Here is a 22,570-nt window from a genome sequence, read left to right on the forward strand (position 1 = left end):
CCAGGTTGCATTGTCTGTATTGTTGTCTTCCATTTCACTCCATAGATTCCCATCCCTTTCTTAGGTAGGTTGGATTTTATTCCTGTCCACTTTTCTTGCAGGAATCAGCAGAAGTCCAGTCCCTGTCTTTCCTTCAGGAGTGGTTTATCCTCTCTCTCACAAATTCTTGAGCAGGCTTTGCTTCACAAGGCTGCAGTTATCCTTGTTACTTATGCTGCTGCCTTTTGCTTTTACTTTCTAGTTAACTTTTTTATCAGTATGCGCATCACAGCACTTTGTGAACAGCTTCGGTCTTGCTGTACTTGTGGAGGAGATCTGTGATGGTCGACTGGTTAATTGTCAAGTTGGTAATGATTGTGTACTCCGTAATATGACCATAACATAACATTTACACTAAAAATGTATTTGTGTGATGCCCTAACACTCTGCAAAGCTAAAGTCATAGTAAGACATAATATTTGGAAGATGTAAATCCATGAAATGTCTATAAGTACGTCTCAAAAACATCCAGGGATTTATTCATTTTGCGTGAATTTACACAATAATTCTCAAGAATCTGGAGGGATTGATTGATATAGTTTGGCAGTAAACAGATAAAAACAATTGATTTGATTGATGATATAAAATTTCAACACACTTAGTGTTTAGGCTGGAATCTAGAGGGCCACATAAAAAGCTGGAAGTGGTGGGCTGGATTTGGCCCACGGGCCTCGAGTTTGACACGTGACACCGACAAAGAACAAGCTGGCAAATAAACTTGCAGGCAGGTAATCTGTTAAAAAATGTTTTTGATTCTTGAAGTTGTAATTAAAGACCATTTCAATTGTCACCTCTTTGTAGAATAATACCAGACTGAATTCATAACATCCCAGTTTTTAACCTGTGTTAATTTTTTGTGTTTGACTAAAAGTGTGAATTTCCTCTTAGAGTTTGTATTTACTGGCTTACCCTTTAGACCATCTGTCTACAGAAGTGCTATTTACTAAAGCCTAACCTTTGAAAAACAAATTCAGAGTAAGCTAAGTGTGATGGATTTTTTATTTTCATTTTTTATCACAGAAGGATATATAATTACTATTGGAAAAGTGTATAATTGTTTTAGCTTTAATGTACATTTAATGAATTGTAAATTTTGCAATCAGAACCTATTTGTTGTTGGTATGATTGAAAAACTACATAATTGTTATTATTCAGCTTTACAGCCAGTCCTTGCGCTGAATTTCTTATTTTTTTAAATGCACTGTCAGTGTGTGTTTGCTTAAGTAAGACCTCACACATGCAGATGCAACAACTAAAGCCAATGCTGCAGGCTTCTTTTGCATTAAACCAGAAGTCGGACCTGTCTCTCTATTTTTTTTTTAACTGAATCCTTCTAAAAGCAGCGACAGTATTTGGAGTGTTATTCAACTCGCTCACCGTCTCTCATTGCTGCAATCCCTCTGCCCTGTGTGGGAGGGACTTTCACTTTTCCTCAGTATTAGAAAAGCTTCAAATGTTGTTTTGCTGCCAGAGACAGATGAGAGCTTTCACTCATCCAGCCCTGAATCAGAGCGAGAAGAGGAGCTGAGGAACGTTTTACACCTGAAAAAAAAAACAGCTCTGTTTATATCTATTTATGTGAAATGTAGAGTGCAAACTTATATCAGAGCAAAGGTGCCACAGTTGTAAAGATGCAGGCGAGGTGAGGAGGTTTACATAATGTGCTGGGTTTGCTCAGAATTATGTCAGTCTCTGCAAGTGCTTTTGTCCCTTTCATGTCTTCTCCGGTTGTCCTTCCTTTTGTGCCCTTGGTTGCTACAGCAGCTGTGAAAGATAAGAGGCCAAGTGAAAAGTAGTTTGACTTGCACTGATGCTTTGATTAGGTCCCTGAGCCTGTTTGTTTTACCCAGCTCCGCAGGATTGCACAGAACAAGCCAATATGTAGTGTAGCAGTGCTGGGCAGGCCAGAGAACGCCGGCAGATGCCAAACTCTTTGAGTGTGATTGCTGTCTTTGTGCGTGTGTGTGAGGCCTCTTCACAAAATGAAACCCAGTGAGACAGAGACGGATAAAGAGGATCAGTGGTGAGGACTGGAAACGACTGATAAAGGCACATGCCACGAATTCTTTAATGAACAGCTTGACCCCATCAGCAGAGGTCAACGGTTGCTTTCCAAATCCCCTTCTTGTCCTCTCTGCCTGTGGTTATCGGATCTGTCTATCAGTGTACAGAATCCCACAAACTTCACTTAGCCAAAACCCAATCTGGCAACCTATGGCCCGTGGCCCCTCTGACATTGACTCTAATATGGCAACCCGGATTATGTTAAATCCTCAAAGACAAGGCGGCCCACATGTGATGCTGTGGCCACACGCGCCATCATGCAAGAAGTTCTTTAGACACTTTCTGTGTAGACTTTCACCTCTGACCTTTGCTATCGCTGCAAAAACAAAACCTTTACTAAGTACTTTTGGTCTCGTTTCTACACATAAAAAAGCCAAAACTAATTTCCAAGTAACTTTTCAGCATGAGATTAAAGCTTCGTTTTAGTCAATAATCTCTCAATATTGATGAAAAATGAATAGTTCTAAGTTAAATACTCTGCCGGTGGAACAAATCCTTATTTCCTTATTATAACATAATATGTTATAATACAGCTCTGGAATGAAATTAAGAGACCACTTTAAATGATCAGTTCTCTGACTTTACTCTTTACAGGTTTACGTTTGAGTAAAATGAACATTGTTCTTTTATTCTATGAACTACTGGCAACATGTCTCGGAAATTTCAAGCAAAAATTTAGCATAAAATGTGAAAGGGTCAAAATAACAACAACAAAAAAAAGATGCAGAGCTTCCAAACCAGAAAACAACAACACTAATGTTTTAACTCAGGAAGAGTTCAGAAATCAGTATTTGGTGGAATAACCAGGTTTTTAATGGGGTTCAGTGCAGTGGGCTCTTAAGTTTTTCTAGAGCTGTATATAACTTGTATACAGTTATAATATGGCATATTATTTCACTTCATTGACTTAAACACCAATACCTTGTTGCACAGTTACTTGAAAGTTTATTTTGTCTCATTTCAAACGTATTGAGACATTTTCACCAGAAACCAGACCAAACATAGTTGGTAAGATTTTGTGTTTTGCAGTGATAGAAAAGGTCCTTTGTACCCTGATCCAGAACACTTACTGAAAACAATTAGTTTCTTCAGACTTTATGGATAAGTTATTCTATTTTAAGCCATTTTTTTTTGTGAACATATGGAGTTTATTGGATCAACATTTCACTGAAACCTGACCAGCAGACTCTGCACCGACTCAACTGACCTCTGTCCATCCACTCGTCCCCAGCAGGACAGCGGCGCGTTCGGTCCGGATCACAGTGATGTGAATCCTCAGAGCTGCGGGAGACGCAGGCCTGTCTGCAGCAATGACAGTGAAGACAGGGCTCTCTGCTGAAGTGCCAGTGTCACAGTGGGAGCTGTCTGATTCTGTTTCTGTCCCGTCTCTGTTGGGTGTTGGGTCAACCCTCCGGACTGTTTTCTCCTACTTGGCTGCCATTCATTTAAACGACGTCTTCGGTGATTTGTTATGTTATTCCCATTGGGAAGAAACCCCATAGAACCACAAAAAGAAATCAACGCAGACTTAATCCAGCTGTCAGCAATGGTTTGTGTTTTTAAAGTTAATTTCTGTGAGCCTTTATTGTATAAATGCTAAAACTTGAAATGCATTGACCCATCTTTACTGGAAAAAGAAAGACAAATTGGCAAAGTTAACTTTTTAACGATCAACTAAAAGTGAAATTTAGATCATCCTTTTATAAACTTTGCCTCTATAGGAAACAGGCTGTAGAATTATATGTTCTATCTAATAAATGATGAAATATGAGAAGTTTTATTAGGAGATCCACTTGTGGGAGTGAGCGTCCCTCATGCACATGGTCATTAATTAAGTCCTCTACTTGCAAAATACATTTTAAAATTCATCAGTGATACGGCCTCAGAGAGAGGGCTCAAAGCACCTTTCATTTTTTATACTATTATTTTCCATCTCACTGCCTTTCTGCAGCAGTGCCACCTCCACTTCTCACAGCTATAAATACTTTGTTCGACCTGCCATGTTCAAACGAAGGCATTGCGCAACCTTTAGTTAACAGGAAGCCACGTCTGAATAACAAAAATGTTTTCTTTCCTCACCTTAAAAGCTGTAATTGAGCTTAGTGTCAAACTGAAACAGATATTCCTTATACCACAGGTGGCCAAAGTTGAGGTTTGACTTCATTGTGGGTCATAAATCACAAAGCGTGCGTGGAGTTTTAAAGTAAGTCGATGGATGATCACTTTTTAAGAAGTGCTTTTACTTTCTACTGCAGCAAAAATAAATAAATAAATAAATAAATTTAACACAATTTCAGTAAAGTATAAAATGTTTTAATAGCAACAGATTGGTTGAACTTCACAGAAGCATTCAGTGATATCAAGACGTAGCGTTGCTGCTGCACCCTGTCAGTTTGCTAGCTAGATAACCTCTTAACTTTACTCTAATGCAGAGCACAGTTTGCTATTTTATTTAATCAATTAGAATCTGAGTGTCTAATTTTTCATAACTGCATTTTTGTACTTGCACTTTCCATTTTTCCTTAATTTCTAATTTTTACTATTGTCACCATCTTTGTCACTTTGTTACTGTTGCACCTGAATTTCCCCAGTGAGGGACAATAAAGGATGTTTCCATGCTGTCATATTTTAATATTCCCATCAGGTGTGTAAAACTGTTTTTGGCTTTTTTCTTCGTATAAAACTGTTTGTCAATCCAAGAAACTCATTTTATTTGATTTTCTTTATACGAGTTTTGTTACCATACAAGAGATGTTTAAGTTGGGAATTAAATTCATCATATGACAACAATAATAATAATTTGGAGTTGCGTTCCACACGGACACAAAACATATTTTGTATTTTTCCTCCTATTTTACTGTAAATTTGTTCTTTTTATCTTATATTTCTGTCATGCATCAATCTGGGTAATTCATTATAGTAAACACTTCAAGACGGACATTTTTCAATATTTATATAAGACATAATCTGACTGAATTCCACAGTGAATCATAAAATAAATAAACAAACTACCTCTTACATTATTCACTATGGCTTTAATTTCAACCCTCTGTGCAACGATTGTTGGTTATTCTGTGTTGCGATTGCAGTTTTCAGGGTAGACGGATGAAAGAAGCTAAAAACTCTGAGACTACAAAGAGTCCATTGAAACTGAATATATGTCATGACTGAGTACAGTGAAAAAATGTGAAATATCAATACAAAGTTGATCTTTTTTACCTCAAGTCCACAGCATCTGTGTTAAATGATCGGCACTATTAACTTTGATGCCAGAGAGTTTATGACAGTAACTGATCTTTGGTATAAAAAAATAAAGCAATCATGTGCCTCATTCACTTTCACATCTCTGTCTGTTAGTTCACTTACTTTCCTTTTTTTTTCTTTTAGCTGCTTGTTTTATGTTTTTTGGAGGGAAATGTAACTTTTTTCTTACAGTCAGAACTGAGTCGGTCCAGGTTACATCTAAACCATTCAACATCTTTTTAAAAGAGGATAATCATATTTATATTGAGTTTCTATGTTTTTTCAACTGAATTAAGACTATTTTGCACCATTAAATCCAAAAATGGCATCCAGTTTTTTTTTCAGTCGGGTCACGTTTTAATTCTGATTTGATTTAGAGAAATACAATCTTCTGACTAAATTGATGACACTTTTGCCACATTATCGGTTCATTTCCGTCAACATTTCTCATCCAAAATGAGGTTTCAGGAGAAAAAGCTGTGATACAAAAGCTGTGTGATACAATTGCAAAAAAAATTTCTAACAGAGTGCATTAATTAAATGTTACGAACTTGGATTTATGCAGGGGTGAAAGTAAAAGATTACCCCTTTTACTTTCACCCCTAAAAGATTAAGGGGGTACGGCAGGGTACTGCGTACCCCTAAAAGATTTAGCGGGGGTACGCAGTACCTGCAAGAGAGGGGAGCGGCTGTCTGCTGTAAAGAATCAACGGGTTCACTGTGCAGCCGTGAGTGTTCAATAAACGACAAACTTGGACTAATTATCTCGTTAATCTGCGAGTATACGTCATTTACATCAAACATGGTAAATATGTTTCATTAAGTATTTAACAAGCAAATGGCTTCTACCGCAATAATTATTAAATTAAATTCATTGTCTAATAAAAAAAAAATTGTTTGGTGCTGTCGGGCTCAGAGTCTGAGAGGCTTGTCCTTTATCAAACAATAAATTTTTTTTGGCTCTTATTTAGTGGAAATATTGATGTTAATGAGACTTTCTCCAAAATAAAATTTTTAAACCTTTATAGCTCCACTGTTGAAAATGAGGCTCTAACATTTACAAATGACAGTGAAATAAAATCCAGTCCAACATCTGGTTTGAGGTGATTCCTCTGGAACCTGTTGGAGGAAAAATATCCCAACTTCAGAAAATTAGCTTTTAACCTAACAGAGCTCTGTGGTTCCTCTTATCAGTATGAGAGTCAGGGTGAGGAGGCGCCATGTTAGGCGCCATGTTAGAAGTGGAAGCTGCAGGATCTTCAGAACAAACAGATCATGATTCTAGGCTACTGATTATCCCTCTGTCAGGACACAGGATCAATATAACCAGTTTAAAAGCTAAAATAAATGGTTATACTTCATTGAGTCAGTAGCTGAATAAAGGAGCTACTGCCTGATTAAAGTCAGTAACTACTTATGACATTGATTATGGCATTAATCAATGTCATACATTTCATCATGACATTGATTAATTTGAAATTTGAGAGGTCTTCACTTCACTTCGGTGGTAAAACAAAAGGCTTTGGTAAAAAAATGCATCTGCAATTGGATCTCCTGCCAGACAACAACCCTCCACTCAAAACATAAACAATGAATGAATAAAAAAAACTGAACATTTCAAACTGTTTACAAGCCTTTAAACCACACGAGGGTATAAGGTAAGCTTGCTTCTACAAGCTTTTGCAGCGGTGTTTTATTGCAAACAACTCTCAATAGGCTATTCAGAGTTTTATAGACAACATTTCAGCTGTGACTTATGTTGCAGCCTCTATACCCGGCACCTTTCTATGAACATGACTCATGCAGGGCACTTTGTGCTTTCTCCCATTTTAATTTCAGAGCAAGAATCTGTTTGAATCAAATCTTCTGAGATCCTTTACAGATGCTGCCATCTAATCTTGTGGTTTTTCAGGCTTTTCCTGGAAGCCGCTTTCTGTTTGTTGCTTCCTCGGTCTCTCAGTGCCCAGATAAACACCTCTGGCTCTCGCACACCGGAGGACGAGACAGCTTGTGCACAGTTACATATTTTCAATAAAAGTGTGCTCTGACAACATGACAGTCTTTGTCATTGTTCCTTTTGGGTAGGAGTTTGGGTGTTTGTGTTTATCAAGCATTGAGATGTGTTTGGTTGGCATTATCTGAAATTTGTTGAAAATGTAAAGCTGTAGCTCTACCTTTTGTTTGTTTTTTAGGATAAAGTTGAATGTGATTTTTGTTCAGATATGAAACTACCCTGGTTGTATTCCATCACATTATGCTGTCTGATTCGGCCTGGAAATATGTTTTTAGCAGGAAATATGAGATATATTATAAAGTGATGTGTTTTATGAATGTACAGCTTAATTCCCTCCAAGATGTACTGTATTAATGATCTCCCAGTTACTTCTACCACCTTGTTCACATCAGGTATTTTTTTACTTTTACTCCTCTCCAACACATTTTGGTGTGAGCTTGTTACTGCAACTTCAAATCTACACCTGTATGGTTGAGTGTCACTTTTAAAAAATGAAGACAAATTATCTATGGGCTTTGTCATGACTCTTTAGGGTTTTTGCTTCTTTCTGCTTTATGATTTGAAGTGGTGTGTGTGTGTGTGTGTGTGTGTGTGTGTGTGTGTGTGTGTGTGTGTGTGTGTGTGTGTGTGTGTGTGCGTGCGTGCGTGCGTGCGTGTGTGAGCGTGCGTGCGTGCGTGTGTGTTCGTGTAGCTATCCAACAGGGGACATGCGTGTCATTTTACACTCACCAACAGGGGACTCACCGTTGAAGAGGGGACATTTTGTAGGTCCCCTCTTCGAAATTACCCTGTTTTAGGGTCGGGGGTCACAGTTAGGACTAAGGTGTGAATTGACTTTTGGTTAGGGTTAGGTATGTGATGGTTAGGGTTAGAAAAAGGGTTAGGGCAAGGTTTGTGTGTGTGTGGGGGGGGTGTGCGTGTGTGTGTGCGCATGGTTGTTTGTCCTGTGTGTCTCTGTGTTGCCCTGCGACAGACTGGCGACCTGTCCAGGGTGACCCCGCCTCTCGCCTGGAACGTTAGCTGGAGATAGGCACCAGCAACCCTCCTGACCCCAATAAGGGACAAGGGTGTAAAGAGATGGATGGATGGGTGGATGGATGGATTTGAAGTGGAGATAAAAAAAAAAAAGGTACTACTGCACAATCTGGAAAAGTCTGTAATTTGGCTGAATATCATCCAGGTCTGGTTAAGTACAGAGAAGTAACAGAGTATGAAAAACATGTTTGTACATCCAAACTCTGTTACGTTTTACAACTAAGAGCTGTAACTATGCGTTCAACCATCCATCTTATTTGTTAGTTTGACATTTCATCCATCCATCCATCAAAAATGTGTGGAAACGCTGCTAACATCCTCGTCTTTGTTGCAGAAACCTGTCGCACATTGGCAACTTGCTTTGTTACGTTTTTAGAGCAAGAGTCAGCAACTCCGGTCCTTTATGCTTCTGTCCCACAACTTCTAGTTGCATCTATTTTCCAACACGCCTGAATCAAAAGGCTGATTTACAGTATGTCCTTGGTATGATGGCATGTTTTGCAAAGGATTCGTTTCAGGTATACTTATAAAAAGTTACAGAGTTGTTGCACTTGCGGACTGGAGTTGCAGCCTGCTATTTAACAAAGATGCCCATAATGAATCAAATGGCTGGGTGATGGTTGTTATGCATTGTCACATAACCCATCTAATAAGGAATTCCCTTCAGTATTGTTAGCAACATTTTTGACAAGAGAAAGTAATAGCTGTTATTTTTGACCTGCTCTCTCCTAAGGCATGTCACAGCCTGATATTTTAGAGGCGTCAACATCGAAGCAAAACAGAAGGAAAGTGTAGACTTATGTGTTTTCCTGCTCATTAAAAGGGTGTCTGATGTGTTATTTCTCTGGTTGTGACAAGAGTGGATCCTGTTTGATGCAAACACTTAGTCTGAATTTACAGTTTGTTGATGTAATTACTTCTTTTTCATCATTTAACACATTTATAATTTCCCTTTTTTTTAACCCCTTTTCTTCTTTCAAATTGTCTGTTTTCCAGGTGCCAGTGGTACTTCAAGGCCAAGATGACCTCAGAGGACAAAAGACGGACCGACTATCAGAACGGACACGGTAAATCAATTTGCCTGCCTGGTAGTTTTGATTTTTAATTTGGACGGTTAATCTTTTGGTGAGACGCTGTGAAAGGAAATCTGCCTGGTGAGGTTTTTGCTTTCTGTGGCGTGCCACTGCGGTCTGCCAGTAAACAGGAAGCAAAAGAGCTGAGAGACATTCAGTGAGTCACATTTAGTATCTAGCCACCTGCTCTTTTCTTTGCATTCAATATGCACGGAGCATGGATCACTTCCCATGTGGATCTGGTCCTCTGCATAGTAAGTTCAGCTCATGAGTTCACAATGAGATTTTTTTCCAACGAAGAAATGTCTTTTTCTTCAAGTGCTTGCAGGAAATGATTTATTGTTAACTTTTATTTACTACTATTCTCTTTTTCTTTAAAACCCAACTTCATACTATTCATACTTCTTGAACTTTATTACAAAGTAGCTTAGATTTGGGAAGCGAATTAAAGCACATTTATATTCATCTGCCTCTACTGCAACACCCCTAAATAAAATCCAGTAGAACCAACTGCTGCCAACTAAGTCAAAGATGAATCCAAGTAACACACCAGACAGGTCAAAGGTAAAATTGTGAAGAAGTTTGAAGTTGGTTTTGATTATAAAACAATCTCTTAAAAATTTACAGAAAACTGTTTTAAGATAAATAAAAATGTTTCCCCGCTTTATTTTCCAAAGACTTCTGGTAAAGAAGAGTCAAATTGAAACCTAGAGTTTTACTTTATTTAAGAAAAAAAAAACAGTTTTTTGCATATTTGTTAAAACTGTCAAGACAGTATGGTTTGTAGCACTCCCAGTCAATAACAACCAATGAAAACCCAGAGGAAGGCCATAGTGCTGTCAATCAAGCCCATGTATGCACTGCTAAATACACTAATGGCAGACAAACAACTTGCCATTCCAGGAAAACTGTTCATCAGTGGCTATGCTAACTAGCTTTAGCATTCATGACACACTCTACTGTCAGGAAGAAGCTGTAGCGAACTGCTACGAACTGATCAGAATGTCTGATCAGTTCGTACATGAGGATAATTGACAGCGCTAGGACAATCCTCCTGCCTCCGATTGGTTGTTTCTGACCGAGTGGTGACTATCTGTAGTTAGCACTGGGAGAAGGCAGACATTTAGATTTTCTTCGATAGATTATCTGTCTCATATCAAACTGTCACAACAAAATGACAGTTTATCCAACTTCTATAAAACATGTTTTATACTTATTTGCTAAAACACTGTAGTTAAATCATGATTTAATCAGCTAGTTGAACAATATCTGAAAATGAAATGTGTGATACAATTGCAAACGTACCAGGACATGGATGATGTCCACCTAAACCATCAGGAGGATTATTCAGAGAAGCAGCTTAGAGGTCATGGCAGCTCCAGCTACAGAAATAATCAGCTGCGGTGGGAAAATGCATCAACACGACACCAACTACCCGTTTAGGACACAACAAACCTGGCCTTTACAGATGAGTGGCAAAAAGACATCAATAGTTGAAAAAGAGACTCAAGATGCCGTGCTTAAAGTCATGTAGGAGACACAGGAAACACGTGGAGAAACGAGACAAAAATCTAACTTTTTTACCTACAACTAGAGTGGGCATTTCCGTTCCTCAGGGCGTGTGTTTTAGATGTCCCCTTACTTAAACACAGCTGAATCAAATGGACAGGTAATTAGCAGGCTGCCGCAGAACCTGGTGGGAGGCTTAGGAGATAAGTGAGCTACTTGATTCAGGAGGGCTGTTGCAGAAACAAATCCTAACACCCGGGGTACAAGCTCTCGAGGAGCACACGCCAAACATGTTGTGGTGAAAGATGGAGGTGGATGCTTGTAATTTTCTTCAGGAACAGCAGTGAAGTTGGTCAGAGGTGACGGGAAGATGGATTGGGTTCAACAGAAGATAAGAAGAATGCTTAAGGAAAATCTGCTATAAAAGACATGAGTGGTTTTGATGCTCCCTTTCTTCAGGACCATGATCCTAAACACAAAATGCTACAATGAAACAGATTCAGATCTGGTTGCTCCAACTGTCTCCAGGACATCCTGCAAATTTTACATATGTTCAACACCCCTGGATTATTATGCTTCCTTGAACGGGTTATGTCAGGTCTGTGAGCTTTACAAAGCGAGACAATGAGATTTTTGTCAGCTCAGTTCTGGCTGGGGGGGTTTTAGCTATTTTTAGCTAAAATAACTAAAAAATTTCTTTTTAGCTAAAAAAATAAATTTAGCTAAATTTTAGCAAAAATTTTTGCTAAAATCTAGCTAAATTTGGGATTTAACTGTTTTAAATCCAAAGAAGTTGCTGCTGGCCTTGACCACCAACTCAACATTTACATTGGCACATGAAAACGGCTGCAAACAGATGTGCAATTATACAACCGTGCATCTTTGAAAAGCAAAAGTAGGGCCTCCTGCACAACCAACAAGAATTCAGCAAGTGGTTTCTAGATGGTAAACAACAAAGAACTTGTCTTTTCCAGCTGCCAGCAGTAAAACTTGCTGACCAAACGTGCTGGAGTTCCACTTGGGTTGCTAGTTAACGGGCAGGGTTGCTAGGTAGCAGGGCAGTGCCTGCTGATTTGTAATGTTACATTCGGAAGGTTTTTGAAACGGCTCATTTTCCAGACACAAAAAACATTAATTTATTACCACAAAATGACTTGGTGGGGTTTTTTAAGCGATTGAGCTGTTTTTAGAAGCAGTACAGACCCAAATGGAAAACATGAAATGCCCACATTGGATCTTCAAAGACTAGAAGGTAATATTCACGCTCTAGATTGTTTCCATCCAACCTCAGTGAACTTGAATTATTTTATTCTCCTTTTGCTTAGAACACTTAAATCACATTTCCAGCAAACTTTGTGTGTGTTCCATCGAATCCCCATAAAGAACAATGAGGTGTGTTGTCGTAAAGTAACAAAATTTTAAAGGTTTTAAGGGTACGAATGCTTTTTTGAGAGTGGAGAGAGGTAAAAATAGGAGCAAAGTCAGAGAAGGGAAAAACACAAGGTTAAAGACACAAAGAAAAGGGTAACTTGTTTCAAAGTCAGTACATCACAGAACAAAGAGGAATGGGGAATATTTTAAGATTTGAGGCCAGACAGCGAGAAAAAAATGTCAACAAAAATTTTTGCTGCACCACAGACGTTTCATTTCTCAAAATAATTCACCCTTTTTTTTTATAAGCTATAAGTCTCTCAGCTGCGCCTAGCCTTGACACCGAGTGCAACGTTGATGCAGATGCTTTAAGAGAAACTCGGGAGCTTCTGAGATTTCTCCATGCGCCTGATTGTTGTTTTTAGTTTGTTGATACTGTATTGATCCCTAAAAGGAGAACAACAACTTATTTCAAGGACCTCCTCTCCTGTGGGAGGTTGGGGTCAAAGCCTGAACAGCAGCAGGCAGTAAAAAAAAAAATTTACCTGTTTGCTCAAGGACACTTCATCAGGGCGGCTGGTTGATTGAAACAAAGTGAAAAACTTGTGCCAAGTTAAATGACTGGCCCAGCGCTCAGGGTGCTGCCCTGCTGCTTTTCAGCAAAAAGACCTGTGCTCTGAAGAGGAGATATCGAACAGTGTACTGTAGCTGGAGCCCCCGCCTCTCCTGATCAATAGCAATGGTTAAATGTGTGTCTTTGTGTCTGAAATGTTTGTCTCAAGAGTGGCCAAGTCATCGTTTAGTTTTCATACCGTGATCCCATCGTTCATAAAGGCAAAATTACGTATTGAAAACCTATCATTCTACTTCAACTTTTCCCCAACAGTCCCTTTTCCAGGAATAAAGACGTATGTGGACCCCGACACATACGAGGATCCCACACAGGCCGTCCACGAATTCACTAAAGAAATCGACCCGTCCAGGATCCGCATTGAGAGGGTGATCGGAGCAGGTACAAGCACACACCTACACGCGCTTCACACTCATCCGACGCTGCGTTTCTGAATCGCATCCACGACGTGGGCAGAAGAGGTTCCGAGGACCGTTTCACACCTGCTGTAATAACAATAGATTCAAACATTCATATGAGATTATCATCTCTCTTCCACTGATAATGAACCCAACAAACTTCCCTCTAAGAGATAGAAGTTGTGTTTTATCATTTTTAGTTAGTGCTTTAGTTATATTCTCACCGCACACTGTTGGGGTATTAACACTTTAATAGACTTAAGGAACAAAAAAGGTGTTAGGATTTATTTAAGCCTCTGTTTTTTTTATACCTGCAAGAAAAAAAAAATGTGATGAAGTTTAACTAATCAGAGAAGTTGTGATGCTGGAGATTAGATGGGAACTGCAACACTGCCCCCAGGTGGCAGACTTTGCTCGCAGCTCATGGTTTTGATTTTGTTGATAAGATTTGCACCTTGTTCTTTTGCCATTTGTCTGAGATCCGTTCTTTATAGTGGACAAAAGCAACAGTGACTGGTTTAGGTTTGCAGAGGTTCAGATACTCCTGAAGTGGCACACCAAAAGAATTGCAGGGATTTAATTTTACAATGCATGATCTCATCTTCAATGTGAACAAACCAAAGGAGATTTTTGTATATTTCAGGAGAAACAGGTTTAGGTCAAACACTATTTCCTGGAGTTTCTGGAGACACAACAGTAAAGCTTTCTACAACAGGGGTGTCCAAACTTTTTAATTTTCAAAAACTAAAATCACTAAGACGTTGTTTTTATTTTTTATTTTTTTTACTTACTCACTAAGTATGGCTCATGCTTACTGAACAATAAGTTCAGTAAGCATGAGCTATTTTAATTAAACAAATACGTTTTGCTTTGTTTTTTTCCGTAGGAATGGGATTGTAGATCCAAACCGAAAAAAAAAAAAAAAAAACATTTAATTTATTCTCAGCAATAAAAACAGAATCTAGATCAGTCTGCATTTGAAAACAAGTTTTAATTTAGCAATTAAAAGCAGATTTGAATGCACTAAGTTGTAATTAGAGTGCAAGTCAATGAGTAAAAATATAAGGAAACTTGAAAGCTTGGAAAAGATGATCAGTTTGTGTGGCATCTGACATTTTTATAAGTAGATTTGAATTTAAAAATCATAATTTAATGTGTTCTTGAACTGTGGTCCAGGGGCCATACAAAATCAGTTCACGGGTAGCAAATGGCCTGCAGGCCCTACTTTGAGAACCGTTGGTCTACAAGAGGGGACAAAGGAGGACGCACTTTTTGAGGAAGCTTAGCAAGATGCTGCAGATCTTCGATAAGTTTAGAGCATCATGTCTTCTGCAATCATCTTCTGGGGCAGCAGCGTAAGAATCAGGAACCTGAAAAGGCTCAACTTCCTGGTTCTGTTCTGGTTCTGTTCTGGGGATGACTGAGTAACTTCTGGACATGATGATGCAAAGAAGGATTTTACATAAAATCAAGACATTTATTCATCGTCTTCATAAGTCTGTCATAGAAAAACAGTGTCTTCAGTCAGAGGCTTCTTCAAATGCTCTGTTATATAGACTGCTACAGGAGATCCTGTCTGCACACAGCCACAAGCATGTACAGCAACTCTTTGGATGATCTTGGATTAATATGAAACATTTCTATGCTTTATTTATTTATAAAGTAAATTTAATTCAAACCCAGTCCCATTCCCGTGCCTTATAATTTACACTTAGATGATGCAATAATTTAACAATACACTTACAAAGAATGGATTAATAGTACAATTGAAAAGAAAGGCAAGAAAATAAAAACCATTTAAAATTCAGTGTGTCCAGCATTTTGTTTTAAATGTTCAAAGTACTGAGCATTATGCGCTCATTGATTTCTGGAGGACACAAACACAAAGGAGACATAAATAGATCAAATAAGACCTAAATAAATAAATAAACTTTGCAGCTGATCCAACTTCTCAATCAGCTTAAATTTATATTCATAGAAAACATTGAAAGAGAGCTTCAAAGCCTCTGGTGGTGCCACTGGGTTTAGATTAAAGTCAAGTTCAGGCAAAATAATTCAGCGTAATCACCTTTGAAATGCTGGAAACATGATTGTGTGTGGCGTGCGTCTGCGTCTGCGTGTGTGTGATCGTGTTTTGCAGGTGAATTTGGCGAAGTGTGCAGCGGCCGCTTGAGAACGCCGGGCAAAAAGGAGATTGCGGTGGCAATAAAGACGCTGAAAGGAGGCTACGTAGAACGTCAACGGCGGGACTTCCTGCGGGAGGCGTCGATCATGGGCCAGTTTGACCATCCCAACATCATCAGACTGGAAGGAGTGGTCACAAAAAGTAAGAGGGTGTTAATGCATCACACATGAGAAACAAAGGGAATTGTTTCCACCACTATTTCCACTACTTCTGTGGTTCAGCATGCTGCTTCTTTGAGTTTGGTTTTGGTTTTGGAAACGCAGAGCAGAGCAGAACCAGAAGACCTGAGAGCTTCTGGAAGGCTGATACAACAGCAGCAGATCTTTACTGTGTTATGGCGCTGTGTCATAAAGTGATTTATAAACTAACTAAAGGTTTTTAAAGTCTATTCTCTGAGCTGCAGGGACTAAAACAATAACTCCCTCTTTTCAAAGTGACTGCCAACAACCAGACTATAAAAATATTGTTTTGGTTTTTGTTCACTTATGTTGAATTTGACAAACAAAAGAGAAAAATTGATTAAGCAACTTTTCTTCAAGCGGTATTTGTGTGTAACAAATACCATTTCTTTTTTCGACGTATTTGGTTTTCTGTACATCTGTGTTTCTAACATGCATGGCTGTGTATGTTTCCATTGTTTGTTTTAGGAAGAAATGCATCGTAATCTCAAAAGATGTGCGAGAAAACGATGAGAAAGTGAGAAGGCGCAGTTGGGGGAGGAGCTGGAAACTTGTTAACGAGCTTTGTTTTACGGGACTCACCAGGCGCAACATATGGTTGTATTTACAGGGGGTGTATAAACTGAGACATCACTGTGAATATAAATGTGTCCCCTGAAGGGGTGCAGCCTCTCTCTGCATGCAGATAGAGGACAGACTTCAGCTCTGACCCCGCTGATGAAGACTCCGCTGATAAAGGCTTGTAAAGCCAAAGATTGCCGATATTAAATTAGAGCGGCTCGTTGCTGATATTCCAACAATAGACTTCAATGTGCTTTTGATGATCTATTATCTTGAATGGACTCAGTGGGGGAAAAAATCCCTCCACACGGCAATACAATTATATAATGTGATTATTATGGTGAGAGACATATGCTGAAGGTTGACGCTTAAATCTTTAACAACTTCATTAGAGTTGTAAAGTTCAGCGATTTCCTGAAAGGTCATAATTTAGTTTTAAAAACTTGAACATTTTCTCCTCAGTTCACAGAATATTTTCCTGCAAGTTTGGATATAATCTAGATGTTCTGTTTGCTTTGTTTGGTGAACATGAGGCAGGACGGTTTGTTGTTTTTGTTTCTCTGTCTCTCTCTCTTATTGTTGAATAATTGATACCAAACTTTAGGTGCAGCTTTGACTTCACTGGAGATTTAATAGACAAGTTTTTGAGTCATTTTTGTACAGTCAGTCGTTGTTCCATGTTTTTTTCTCCCCATTTGTTCATATTAGTTCTCAGCCTTAGAAACTGCTCTGCAGCTTTTTCTGGACTGATTGTGCTCAGTGAATGTTTCTCTACTAAGTATTGATATTTATTGTATCTTAAAAAATGTCATGATTAGAAATTGTGAAAATGGTAAATTGTCTGTCAATCAAGTCATAGTTGCACAATTACCTAAAAAGATGGAAATACATTTTAAATACTTTCTATTATCACAACAAAGACCATAAAATATTGTGATTAAATTGTAAGTTTATATCCTACAGAAACCTTCGTTTTTGTAGCTGTTTTGATTTTAGGATACAGATTAAATTTAATAAATTAGATGTTTTTGGTTCCCGGTCTGACAGTCATGATTTCCGTAAATGATGGTAGAAAACATCAACCTAGAATTAAGATATGTTTCAGCATAATGTAATAACATATGAACAATACTTTTATCACGTTAGTTTTCTGGATAAAAGTCTTTTATGTGAAGAATACAGCTTATGGGACAGTGGAAAACAGCACATCATCGTTTTATAATTGTTTAAATTACAACTATAGGCAGCGTTTACTCTGAAACCACATTTTTATTTTGTTCTGCTTTTTATTGAACCTCTTAGAATATTAATAACTTTTCTTGAAGAGTAGCCTGGGGGAGTTTATATGCTCGTTTATTTTAAAAACTGCGGGAACATTATGATAAATCCATCAGTGCCTTAAAGCGTAGCCCCACTACTGTCATTAAGGAGGATGTATTTTATTTTAAAGATTTATAACCTTCATCTGTGAGGAGAGGGGGAGGACTGTAAGAGGAGCAACCTGATTTCCCAAAACTGTCTGTGGGATTTCCACTCACGGTTACATTATGCACATCAAATCATGCAATCAAAAGCCTTTTGTGTTTGTCAGTGGGGCATCACACTGCATTTATTTTGGGTAAACTCTCCCTGTCAGCCTGTCTGCCTGGTTTGTCTTTTCTTCATTCTCTATCACTTCCTCCATCTGTTGTTGTTCTTTGGAGACTAATTATGGAGACTATTGTGCTGTGACTGACTGCCATACCTGCTATGAAAAAAAAAACAGGTGACACATTAGATTGTGGTAAACAGGTGCGTTTGTTTTTGTTCAGGCACTGTGCTGCGTAGCTATATATTGGTTCCAGATCTTCCTAATTAGCACAGGAAAAGCTAAGCTTGATCGAATAATTTCCTTTCTGTCCCAGCTGGATTTGTGTGATGAGAGAGCATCAACAAATTTAGGGAGGTGTTGATATGATACTGCAAATTTTTAAAAAAGCAAAAAAAGACTCTAATGTTTCGGGGAAGTTACGATTTTACAACAGAACAGCGCACTTCCCAACCATCCAGGCTTACAGCTGTATCATCCCCCGACAGGTGTGGGACCTATTCTGCTTTCATTTATGTTCAAATAAAAAATCTAAGATGTTTTCCCCGATGACAAGAACTCACTTTAAGGGATTACTTCATCACACAAAATGCACAACATTAAATTAGTCCTTTCCAGAGAAAATAATGGCAAGTTATGCAGCCAACTTGAGTTGGAAGAAGCGGTAAGGGATGTGTCATTGGCAGTTTGCTTGAACAAAAAAAAAACAAGTTGCTGTTCAAAAGCCCATGCTTCCACCATCTGCTTTTATAATTATGCTGTGCTTTGGAAACTGGCACTTGTTTCATTATAAAAAGGTTTTGTTAGTCAGAGATACCATAGTTATGCTGGCCTATCTGGAATTTTCTAGGGCTACTCTCAGTTCTCACCTGCATTTTATTAAATATTAAAGAAGTTTGAGGTTTTGAAGTCCAAAATGTTTTTTGAATGAATTCATGGCGAGTTTCGATTAATATGAAATATTAAACACCCCTTAAAAATTATAAGATCAATGTGAACATAGACAGTGGCACAACTACACATTATTCAGGTGGATGCGAAAACATAGATCGGCGCCCCCCCAGAGGGAAGGAACATCAGGGTGAAGGAGCGACGCTCACTCGTTCTCTACCCCCACCCCCCAAGGCCACGATACGTGAAGGGTAAAACTCGCTACATTTACGTTGTTATGTGCGCGAGGTGAAGGAGCGTAAGGCGCGCTGAAGTGTATGGGAGAACATCATCGGTGCGCCGCCCCCTTCAGACGGGGTTTTGGCGCCCCCTCTGGTGCTGCGCCCCTATGTGTTGCATACCCTGCATACCCACTTTTTGCACCACTGAACATAGATATAGACATAAATAAACATTAGTAAGGCAAGGTAAAACCGTATTTGTCGGACTATAAGCCGCTACTTTTTTCCTACACTTTGAACCATGCGGCTTATAGCCAGTTGCGGCTTTTCTGTTGATTTTTCTTCAACCACCAGGGGGCTCTTTATCAGGAAGTGAATCATTGCTCATATGATGCAGCTTTTAAGTTGAGTGCTATCAATCTGGCAGTACAGGAGGAAAATAGAGCTGCTGCACTTAAGTTCGGCATGAACGAAACCACGGTTCGGCGTTGGAGACGGAGGAATGCGTCCTTAATAAATCCAGCAGATTTATTAGGACACAGCCCTCTGCTGCCCTCTGCTGGGTAGTTATGGAAAACCGAGAGCGGCGGAGATACCAGCGGTTTATAACCCGGTGCAGCTTATAAATGTACGTTTCCAGTATTTTTGGTATTTGGGGGGGGAGGGGAGTTCTTTAAAAAAAATTGTGGCTGTGGTTTATAGTATGGTGCGCTCTATAGTCCGGAAAATAGTTTAAAGTTCAGTGGTAGAAAATAAATTAACATTAGTTACTGTTAAGTTCATACCAGAATCGGAGTTTTTGGAAATTTTATAGCAGATAGGAATCAGCTCTATTAAGATATCTGAAGATTGTCCTTATTTAAACCCAAACAGAACAATGTAACTGGAGTAAGATGAAAAGAGAAGAGATGCTCCCTACACTCTGCTGCCTTCTTAAATATTTAATGTGATTGAGTGGTTGAGAGATGTTGCTTTTACATTATCTGGAAACTTTATCTGCCCGGTAAATTTTCCAGTATATGTCATTAATCTTGCTTAATAGCAGTTGCAAACCAAAGATCCACAAACTGGATAAATTAAACATTGAATTTTTTTATTTATTTTTGGATTAAACATTATTGCTCTGGATGCGTTATTGTGCAAACTGAATATGTAAAGTAGCATCTTCTAAGAATGCCTCCGGCCATTAACAGTAGTTTCAACTCAACACATAAATTATAGCAGATATTTTATTGTCACAACTTTTGACGTATTATGTACAGTGTTCATCATTAGGGAGACTTAATTTGATATTAGATTTCCTCCGTTTTTGATCACCCAGCACAAGAAATATATTTTCCTACGTTGTGTATTGATATCTGTGTTGATGTTTCATCTCTCTTTCTTTATCATTTTTACATTTTTCCATTTGCTGAACTACACAGTCATAAATAATGAATGAATATTGTTAGTGATTTATAATCTTACTTCTTGGGCTGGAAAACTTGACACCAACTTTTTCATTTTATCTCAGACTCTTTATTTCTTGTGTTAAAAAAAGTGTTGAAAAAGAAGCTTTTTTTATAAACCAATCAATCAAATTTGACATTTTTTAGATCATGCTTTGAGATCTCAGTATTCCATATTTTGTTGTGCTTTTAAGAAAACAAAAATTAAATGGGAGAGTTAAGACAATCACTTCAGAGCAGAGGTGGGTAGTTAGTTAATCACATTTACTTTTAGGAGTAAATGTACTTTTTACTTTTACTTTAGTAATTTTATTATGACATATCGCTACTCTTACATTCACTGAATGAAAAACAGACATGTTTTAACCAAACATTTACCAGTCACAGACACACACCTGCAGCTTTTGTTAAAGTTTCGTCAGTTTTACATTGAAAGAAACTGATTTGGGAAAAAAAAATAAAAAATTGTTACTTTTATGAATTCTTGTCATTTTGTCCTAAAGATACCGCATTTTCCACTTTATATTTTGGTCCATCTGATGATGTAATTTGTTAATATTAAATGATTGATAATTTGATTAGTTACTCAGTACTTCTGTAAACTTTTTACCAAAAACATTTTGACTCTTACTTGAGTAATAATTTCTGGCTACTTTTGTTTTCTTTTACTTGAGTGCAGTTTTTGAGGACTCTGCCCACCTCTGCCTCAGAAACAAACTGTTATTTCTATTTTCTTACAGGTTAGTTTCTTCTTATCAGCAAACAAATTTGGACAGTTTCCTTCCAGTAACTCTCACCACTGGGATCCTCTGTTCAAATCGGCTCATTTTTGCTCTTGTTTACAACAGTTTTGTGTCACACATGGACTAAATATTGATCAAGTCTCATGTTGCTTGCTGAATATTTTAAAAGAAAAACCATGTTTGCTTGATGTACCAATCTACCCCCATGCCTCACTCAGATTTAAACTATTTTTTCTTGAGTGCCTTATTTTCCAGTGGGATATTAGTCCATGAATGTTAAAACCTACTGGGTCTCAAAACATGAATGCTAAAACTAGATCACCGTTGAGATTTATTTGTAAGTCTTATTTTGACATAGTTTGTTGCTCACCACTCCATCCTTGGTTAATAGCAAAGGAATAAAAAAAATCAATTTATTTGGATGAAAGCGATGTGTGTTGTTGTTGCTGTGTGTTTGCAGGCAGGCCTGTGATGATCGTAGTGGAGTACATGGAAAATGGATCGCTGGACTCGTTTCTTAGAGTGAGTGTTCAACATATTACACCGTTATGATTATGTCCTCATGAGCATGGCCTTAACCATAAATATATTTTAGTGCCGTGGGCCTATCGTCGTGCCAGCATCATGGTTATACCTTGGATGCAGATACTTTTATGACTTATGAATAATGGAGCATATTTGCTGGGAGCATATTGTCATGTCATTTTATTGCTAACATAATTCTGAACATCCCACTTTCTTTCCTCCAACATATTTTGTTGGTGTAAAAAAAAAATCCCATTGAAAAATTGCTCATGCACACTTTAGTTCTACATTTTGTCATGATGCAAACACAAGCCTTTATGAGTCTTGCTGGAATTTTCTGTGCAGAATTTTGAAGCGGAAGAAAATTGCTACATGATTTTCAAATATTTGGTACAATTAGAAACCTAAGCAGTGTGATGTGCATTTATATTCAGACACACTGAATATATTAAAGGGAGCCTCTTTTATCAGATAAAATCAGTGAAGAGGTCTGACTTTTAAAAAAAAATTTAAATCCAGTTTTTATTGAAAAACTGGATTTTTCAATCCAGTTTTTCAGATCTAGACAGTGACTGTCACTGTCTAGATCTAAATTTAATTGCTCATTGATTATTTACATTCAATCTTACAATCCTTTTAGCAAAGGAGAATGTGTCAAAATGCTTGCAAATACGCAAACCTGGTAGAAACATAAACGAAAGACAAATTTATTTGTGGAAAAAACCTTTAAAAGTATTCTGTTTTCTTCCACTTCAGAGTTGCGCACCATTACTTAAAATCCCAATAAAAGCCCATTGAAGTCTGTTGTTGTAACATAACCAAATGTTAATGGTTCCAGCAGCATCTCTGTCC

The 22,570-nt window shown here is 38.1% G+C and overlaps 1 protein-coding gene across 1 annotated transcript in view; it reads left to right on the forward strand.

Annotated features, from left to right (window-relative positions):
* Positions 1-22,570, forward strand: part of epha6 (eph receptor A6) — a 194,824-nt gene that overhangs the window by 161,429 nt on the left and 10,825 nt on the right. The window contains exons 9-12 of the mRNA XM_008403535.3: positions 9,392-9,462; positions 13,235-13,360; positions 15,518-15,703; positions 21,654-21,715. Coding sequence (XP_008401757.1) covers positions 9,392-9,462; positions 13,235-13,360; positions 15,518-15,703; positions 21,654-21,715 — 445 coding nt within the window. The remainder of the gene's footprint in view (positions 1-9,391; positions 9,463-13,234; positions 13,361-15,517; positions 15,704-21,653; positions 21,716-22,570) is intronic.

Source organism: Poecilia reticulata, chromosome 2 (assembly GCF_904066995.2).
Source record: "Poecilia reticulata chromosome 2, P_reticulata-male-v2, whole genome shotgun sequence".
Classification (NCBI taxonomy): domain Eukaryota; kingdom Metazoa; phylum Chordata; class Actinopteri; order Cyprinodontiformes; family Poeciliidae; genus Poecilia; species Poecilia reticulata.